The 9,159-nt window shown below is 40.1% G+C and overlaps 1 protein-coding gene across 1 annotated transcript in view; it reads left to right on the top strand.

The window, feature by feature from the left end:
* Window positions 1-7,485, top strand: part of LOC118844086 (vomeronasal type-2 receptor 26-like) — a 34,535-nt gene extending 27,050 nt beyond the window's left edge. The window contains 3 exon segments of the mRNA XM_036751940.1: window positions 569-692; window positions 735-740; window positions 6,521-7,485. Coding sequence (XP_036607835.1) covers window positions 569-692; window positions 735-740; window positions 6,521-7,485 — 1,095 coding nt within the window.
* The last annotated feature ends 1,674 nt before the right edge of the window (window positions 7,486-9,159 follow it).

A 9,159-nucleotide genomic window follows, 5' to 3' on the forward strand; every position in this document is an offset into this window, starting at 1 on the left:
TTTTTTTCCCATTATCCCACATCGCTTTTTTATGGAAATAAGTAACTTAGTCTCTTCTACATGGACTGGCAAGAGGCAGAGCATAATACTTACCCTCTGGGGAGATAGGTACCATTAACCAAGTTCCTGTTTTGGTACAGCCAATTCACTCCCATCCTATCTCGTTAGTGTCCTTACATACAACACAGAGAAAGTTTAAATGTAATTTTGGATGGTCACAGCCTTTTATTCAGCAACTTGGATCATTACCATCATGATGATCCAGGGTATATTTAGTATTACAGAATGTAAGTTTCCTAAGATCTGCCATCCCAAAACTCTCATTTTACAAATAACAAAACCCAAATCCTCAGAGGTCAACAGTTTCAGCCAAAGTACCACAGCAGGAAACAGAAATAGCACTACAAAGGAAATCCCATGAATATTTTATTAGGGATGTTCATTGACGCGTGAACCAGGTATACTAGTCAGAGCTGTTTTAGAGGACATAGTTTCTTGGCCTCTACCATCCATCATCCATATTTCTCTAGCTAATGGAGTACTTTCCACTCTCTTGTTAATGGCTCAGGTTCCCTGATCTGTGTGCAGTGACAACTGTGGCCCTGGATATAGGAAGACACTTGAAGAGGGAAAGCCTATTTGCTGCTTCAGCTGTTCCCAGTGTCCAGAGGGGGAGATTTCCAAACAAATTGGTAAGTAAATGCCAGAGGCTTCCCTTGCAAGCCTTCTGGCAGGGAACAGTGTGGGGTTGAGCTACTGGAGTCATATGTAACCCACAGTAACATTGCTGTCCAAGTAACAGGATATAAACCACTGAGGAGATTCAGGGCAAATGTCTGAGATAAGAAACATAGCAGGAAATAGTGACAGCCTGAGAACGGTATCTGATATTATGGCATTATGTAAAATACAATTGATTTGAGTGTGTGTGTATATACATATTTATATATATATATATATATATATATATATGTATATATATATATGTGTGTGTGTGTGTGTGTGCGCGTGCATGTGTATATATATAATTACATGTATATATGTGTATATATGTTTAATTATACTTATGTTACATTTATGTATATATGTGTATAGATTGACAGATAGATGTCTTCCCTTATCCCTTTGTGGCTCATGAATTACTGTTCCTGTTTTGGGGCTGAGCACTATGAGGTAGGGTATAGGCTTGAGCTAGAGTCACTTCTATCCATGTCTCACAGGTGAATGTTAAATTTTCCGTGTGAGCGTTTATACAGAGGAAACTGGTGTTATAAATTATGTTTAGTTTAGTTTTTGAATAAATTTAAGAAAAAATATGTAGAAAATGGTAATAATGCACATTAAACTTACAAGTGGGTTGTGCATACATTCTGCCCCCCCAAAAAAATCCAGTTGTCAAAAATGTACCATCACACCCCCAAAAGAAGTTAGATAGCATATTTGCCAATGGATATGTATGACTTGGAGGAGCTGAGGGAGGGCACAAATTATCTGTTTTATTTTTTCTTGGACAGAAAGTGCAGGAGAGAAATATGACCAAGGTAGGAGTGGAGGAGATGATCCCACTAAAGGGGGCTCAGTTAGGCAGGAAAGCTGAAGTGGGTGTTAGGACCCAGAGGGGATGAGTTCTATCTGTGAGTCTGAGTTTTGAGAGTGATTTGGAGAAGGGGGTGGTTTAAGATAAAGATTGGAACATATTGGAAAAATAGTATTATCAGGAATAAAGGAATTTGGGAGAGTGTTCTAGTCAGGCAGGTGGTGACTGAAAATGGAGAATGAGGGATATTGCAGGAAATTGACTTTTAATGGAGCAGATGATTCTCATTTCAGATATTCCTGGGGAGGGGTGCAAATTCCCTTGGGTGGAAAGGACAATGCTTAAAAGGTTCACTCTTTTCTGGATGCCTTTGGTGTTTTGCAAAGAATTCCTGCTGACTGGAACCATGTAACTCAAGCATATCAATCAAGGTTAATTAGCTAGAGGGCTAATTATAGAATCTGACTAGTGCAAGGGACCTTGGCTACCACCTTTTTCAGATGTCTCATTTTATTTATGATACCCACAGAGATGACATGATTCCTCCACATCCCAAGTGGGCTGTTCCATGTCTGATACTTTTGTGTCCTGACTTTGGGTATAGAGCTCTTTCTTCTAAACTCTACAGTTCAACTTATGTACCAAATTAGAGATATAGAATAAAGCATGACTACATACACTGTTCAGAAGAATAATACACCTCAAAGGTGATCATCACAATCATGAGCCCAGTGAGGGGCAGAAAGATGTAGCAGAAAGGAGCTAGTCTAGGAGTCCAGAAGACCTTGGGTCAGTCCTTTCTCCACATGCTGGCTTTGTGCCCCAGAGCAAGGTCATTTACCCCTCTGTACCCCAAGGAATTTTCTAAGACAGAAGTTCCTAGGATTTTATGTGTCATCACAATTTGGGAAGATTTTGAACTGCCTTTCAGAATATTTTTTTATAAATTTAAAATGCAGTAAATGCTACATTTCAGGTAAGACTAGTCAAAATAAAGATGTATTGTTTCACATCCAAATTCGTGGACCCTCTAATGTTCATTCACAAAACTACTTAGATATCTGTGGACATTAGGAGAAGAATCACTGCTCTAAGACTACATTTTATGTGAAAGACACTTCTGCCTGCATTGGTAAATAATAGTAACTAGCATCTATATTGTTCCTAAAAGTTCACAAAGCACTCCACAAATATCATTTTACTTGATTCTCACAACTACCCTAGGCAATAGATGTATGATTTCCATTTTATACATGAAGAAATTGACACAAATAGTAGTTAAGTGACTTGGTCAAGATCACTCAGATAGTAATGGTCTGAGGTCAAATTTGAACTCATGTCTTCCTGATTCTTACCTGCCTCCAAAAGCCAAGGCAAAGATCTGAGAAAGTTTCACTCCACTAGTGAAAGCATAGTCTGATTTTAAAAAGCAAAATAAAACAAAATACCAAATTCTTAGTTGGTGAAGTGTCATCTGTTAGGGAAGACATGTCTGATCATGAAAAGAATGGAACTGTACAGGAGGAAAAGGGGAGCCATAAATAAGCCCTTCTTTGAATGTAGATGGTTCAGTTCATGGCGAAGCACTTCAAGGATTAGCACGCAGTTTATTTTTGTTTTTATCATTTTTATCTTTCATTTTAAAACATTATTCTATAATGAAACTTATGTAACAAATTAGGTCCTGGAGTCAGAGTTAGACTGGTTCTGGAATATTTTGCTTATTTGTCTGGGGGTCTTGGGTCATTTAAGCTAATCACAATAAAATATGGTTCACTCTTTTATGTTAATACAATATGGAGATCTTTCCATCCCTTAATAGGCCCATGTGACCTCCTTGAGTCCCATGGAAGCCAGAGTCACATGAGTCCATGGTGGGAGAAGCTTGCCAAATGGGTGGAGCAGGAAGGGGTGGCGCAGAGCTGAGAGGAGGTGAGACAGAGCAACCAGAGCTGGGAGAGGCACACATAGAGCAGGAGCTAGCATGAATGAGAGAGGCAAGGATTTTGCTTAAGGGAGCTTGTGTTGTGGAAAGGCCCTAACTGAGGGAAGGCTTGGCGATGGCATTATCCCCTGCATTGGGAATGTCTATAGATTTCTTTGTTGCTGTGATGGATTTGGCTTTCTGGTGTTGGAATTTGGCTTTCTGCTGTTTGAATAAATGTTTTGGTTTCTCCTTCCGTGAAGAGGGTCTGTTATATTTTGTGATTTAGAACTATACTGACCTATTCATAGTAGCTGCGGCCACTGTGGGTATCACACTGGTGCTACATTTGGCAATTAGGATGGGTTCGACTTCTACTTGGAGGCAGGAAGGCTTTAGGAAAGGAAATGGATATCCCAGGAGGGGAGAATTTTCCTTAATCCTCACTTGCAAGAGAATGGGCTAACACCACAGAGCTCTGTGAACACTGGGAACTGAAGCTAAAAAAGCGAGGACCTAAAGATTTAGAAATATGTGTGGAAGGAATACCAATAGAACTGGGGAAAGAACTGGCAAGGGTGCGTAGGAGAGCCTTGGTCTTGCTAACAAGTTATCATGTTAGGTGTAAAAGCAAAGACAAATTATTTGAGGAAGAAGTTCAGATGAAAAAGGAATTAGCTGGTTTGCATGAGAAGCTTTCTGTGCTACAGCATTCTAGCTTTCCTTTAGAAGAACAAGCTAGAAAGTCCCATGTGGTAGAGGAAAAAGCAGCTGTTAATTTAGCTCCAAAAAATAAGCAAAAAAGTAACAAGAGTACATGCAGACCTTGCACAGGCTGGGCTTGATTAGGGCCCAAACACCTGCCAGGAGGATGCGTGGGAGGATAATGGAACAAAGTTAGATGAGGAAGCTTTGAGGAATGCAGAAGTTCACCTGAACTATGAAGGAGGCAGGAGAATGGGGGTGGGGGGAGCACACAGTGTTTAGGGAAATAATTGAGGATTTTACTCAGCAAGAGTTCACAGATATTTTGAGTCGATTCACTCAAAAATGGGAGAATCATTAGCATCTTGGATGGTGAGAATCAGTGATGAAGGATCTGGAGGATTATAGATAGATAACATAGATTGTTGGAAATTCATAGGTATTAGCAGAAGTTTGTACAGCAAGCTTTTAGGGATTACCTTATGCATGGAGGTAACAATGCAACTAATCTTAGCTTTAGCTGCAGGAAGATGCAGCAGACAGTATCCTACTGCTTCTATGGGGCCTAGTGGAGCTAGACCCTGGTATTCCCTTAGGGCCTGTATGAGAAAGATAAAGGAAGAGGTAATAGAAATAGCAATTATGATCAGAGATGCAGATGCATATCATGGGGTACTCCCTTAACAGTTTCTCATAGATATATAATAGTGAAGATGACTCCTCCTTATAAGCACCTGATTCTGCCTCTACTAATTGGGAAAATAGGGTGCCCTCATTTGGAGGTGCTAGATAAGATTTCACAGTTAAGTGACGTAAGGGAGTGGGGAAAAGATAAATTTTCCCGAGGGACAAGACAAGAGCTTTTACATGAGTAAAAGCCATCAGATTCAAGTCAGAATAAATTAAGGAGAAGAGAATTGTTTACTTCTCTATTAAGAGTGGAGATAGATTTTGGAAAGAATAGATGGTATTGCAACTAATCAGCTATATAAGATGTACCAAGAAAAGAGACTTAATTTTAGACTGAATGGGGAAGCCAAAAGTGCCCCTACAGATCCTCCTGAATCATTGTACCCAAGTTTGTCATACCTTCAGGGAGAACAGGAAATTGGACAAGCCTCAGTTCAGATTAAAGAAGTACATAGCAGTGAGGGAGATAGGAATAAATAGTTTTAGTGGATTTGTGGACTCCAGAAGCATGGCTGATGTTATATTTACCCTGCTTCTGGTTGTAGTCACCTTATTATTTTTGGCTTTTCAACTTGTTTGCTAGATGTGTTTCCTGCAGGTTTGGTGCCCTGCACGTGTAGATGCCTGACCTCTTGAGCTAGATGTCAGCCCCTGCCCAAGACTGTTCTGTGTCATGCCTGGAGCCAGCATTGACCAAGCTCTGTATGCTGGCTAAAGAACTGTCCCCTCGAATGGAACCTCTTGGGGCAGGGACAGCTCTACATCCAATTTCTGCAGGAAGTAGCTGTAGAAGAGACCTTCACTCCTTTCCCCAGGGAATTTGGGGCCCTATTTGTTTGAAGGGGGGATGATGAAGTGATTGTGCTCAAAACTCACCCTAAGATATTGTTTAATGTGGTTATTTCGTGTTATCCCTGTTACATTGTATAGTTCTGTAGACACCAGTTACCCCTAAACTTCCATCGACCTATGTAATGGGTATGAAAGATCTTGAGGCGAAACAACATTAGTACAATTTGAAAATCTTTCCATCCATTGATAGGCCCATGTGACCTGCTTGAGTCACGTGGAAGCCTGAGGGACATGAGTCCATGGTGGGAGGAGCTTGCCAAATGGGTGGAGCAGAGCTGAGAGGGGGTGAGACAGAGCAATCAGGGCTGGGAGAGAGAGGCCACAGAGCGGCAGCTAGCGGGAGTGAGAAAGGGAGTGGTTTTGCTTGAGGGAGCTTGCGCTGTGGGAAGGCTTGGGGATGGCATTGCCCCCTGCATTGATCATGTGTACAGACTTCTTGGTTGCTAGGATGGATTTGGCTTTCTGCTGTTTGAATACATGTTTTGGTTTCACCTTCAATGAGGAGAGGATTCAGAACTACACTGGCATATTCATAGCAGCCACTGTGGCTATCACACTGGCACTATCACTATCTACAGACCATGTAGTAGGCAGTAGGATGTATTAAACACCTAGTATGTGCCAAGTTCAGTGCTAAGTGCTATGGGAACAAAGAAGGGCAAAAATAGTCCCTGTGCCCAAGGAGTTTGTCTTTTAATAGGCAAAACAATATGTGAATAGCATATTTATGGAAGATAATCTCAGAGTGGAAGTCACTAGCAGCAGATCCTCTTGTGTGAGATAGGATCTGACTGGATTTCTTTCCTCTTCAGATATGGACCACTGTGAGAAGTGCCCAGACGATGAACATCCAAATAAGGAGAGAGATCACTGCATCCTAAAGGTTATGACCTTTCTGGATATTGTAGAACCTTTGGGGATGACTTTGGCATTGATAGCTGTTTCCTTCTCTCTCACAACAGCCCTGGTCCTCTGGGTGTTTGTGAAGTTTCGAGACACTCCCATAGTCAAGGCCAATAACCGGGCACTCAGCTATACTCTTCTCATCTCCCTCACTTTCTGTTTCCTTTGCTCCTTGCTCTTCATTGGCCGTCCCACTGCAGCTACCTGCCTCCTCAGGCAAACAACTTTTGGAGTTGTCTTCACTGTGGCCGTGTCCTCCATTTTGGCAAAAACCATTATGGTGGTTCTAGCCTTCAGGGTAACAAGACCAGGGAGTAGAATCAGGATGTGGGTGCAATCTAGGGTGTCCACCTCTGTTGTTCTCATCTGCTCTGGCATTCAAGTAGTTCTCTGTGGCATCTGGCTGGGAACTTCTCCCCCTTTCCCAGATCTGGACCCACACTCTGAAACTGGTCATATCATCATTCAGTGTAATGAGGGCTCTGTCATTGGTTTCTACTCTGTCCTGGGCTACATGGGCTTCCTTGCTCTGGGAAGCTTTACCATAGCTTTCCTGGCCAGAAGCCTACCTGACACTTTCAATGAAGCCAAGTTTATCACATTCAGTATGTTGATGTTCTGCAGTGTGTGGATCTCCTTCCTCCCCACATACCAGAGCACCAAGGGCAAGGCCATGGTTGTTGTGGAGATCTTCTCCATCCTTGCCTCCAGTGCTGGGCTACTGGGCTGCATCTTTATTCCCAAGTGTTATGTGATCCTGCTGAGGCCAGAAAGGAACACGCAGGAAGGGATAAAGAAAAAATTGGATTCCAAAGGCAGAAATTATTCTAGGATATTGCCGAAGAATTCCTGCCAGAGACGTAAAAGATTTTAATAATAGCTCATATCAGTTTGACACACTTATATTTAACCATCTTTTGATTAATTTCAGTTTGACTATATCAGCTGGTTCTTTTTACAATTCCCCATCTATTGTCAGAGATACCCAGATTTGTGTTAGTGATTATTTAGAGATGAGCTCTCTGATTTTCACAGACAGTTATTTTTACTATCCATTGTTTTTCTAATTTTTTAAAATTTTAAACATATTTATAAGTCTTTTAACAATTAAATCTATACCTCAAAAGAATCAAAGTTCACTTTTATAATCTATATTTCTGACATAAAGTGTAAGACACTATTTTCATGCAGTTAAAAAATTGGTAACCTGAGGTACCTTGGCTTAAGACTACACACCTAACAACTTTCCTGATCCATTTTCCCAATTAGTCTTAATGCCGAATGGAACAATAAATTCCAGGAGAGACATATTTCACTTAAAAGGATCTGGATCTATATTTCCAAGTGATATCATGCATAACACTTAAATAATTTCAGTAATTTCTTATTATCCTTTATAAGGTCTATTCATTTCAAACACTTCATAGGACCTAAAATTTTCAGCTAATACACTCACAAAAATTTAAAATAGCAATTCTTTTTTAAATATCCTAATCTACCATAATTATGCTACTGGAGGATCACTTTTAACACCACATCCTGATGTGATCTGATATAATTTAGGACATATTACAAATGAAATCTATATGTAGAATTAGTGCTTGAAACATTTAAATCTCAGTTTCTGTTAAAGGTTCAAAAAGCAGAGCCCACTGTTGTCAACAAATTCATTTTGTAAGACCGATGGTGGCTTTTCCAACTCTCTCTGAACTTTTTTTTTAAATTCCTTTCACACTGCCCAAAGAGCCTGATCTGATTCTTGTTCTCATCCTCTTGCTTGCCCTTAGGGGAGGGATAGAGTGGAGACTAGGATTTAGGACAGGTCACAATTTCCTTTCCTCGCTTCCTTTCCCCTCCTTTATTTCAATGAAACATAAACCTTGATTTTTTAATTTATTTACCAAGAATACTAAACTATTTTGTTGAATTATTTCTTGATTAGTATTCAGACATTTTTTTGGAGATTAAAGCACCTCAAATTTATCCTATTCTCCCCAAAGTGGGTAGAAGCCTAAATAGCCTATTCCTAATATCAATATATGGAAGAAATCTCTAGGACAAATCCCTCAAAAATCCATTAAGATATTCTTTGTAAGGGGCAGCTAAGTGGTGCAGTGATTAGAGTACTGGCCCTGGACTCAGGAGGACCTGCATTCAAATCTGGCCTCAGACACTTGATACACTTATTAGTTGTGTGACCTTGGGCAAGTCACTTAACCCCAATTGCCCTGCCCTCCCTCCTGCAAAAAAAGAAAAGATATTCTTAGTAAATACAAAAATTTTTAGGTCTGCAGTGACTTATACTCATGTTAAAATGCAGAAGTGGAACTGGGTTCTCTTAGCCCTTATTAACAGCTTATAAAACCTTGATTTCCCAATAAACAGTTAAGGTATCTTATTTGTCTACAAAGAATTTTTTTCCAAATCAAGGCATAATTACTTTCTTCTCTTTTATGCTTATTTACTCTTTACTTTTCAGACTCTATAGAGAGTTAATACTTTGTAATTCACCACTCAAAAAAAGTTGTTTTTCAATTCTTCACAATAT

Source organism: Trichosurus vulpecula, chromosome 1, assembly GCF_011100635.1.
Source record: "Trichosurus vulpecula isolate mTriVul1 chromosome 1, mTriVul1.pri, whole genome shotgun sequence".
Taxonomy (NCBI): domain Eukaryota; kingdom Metazoa; phylum Chordata; class Mammalia; order Diprotodontia; family Phalangeridae; genus Trichosurus; species Trichosurus vulpecula.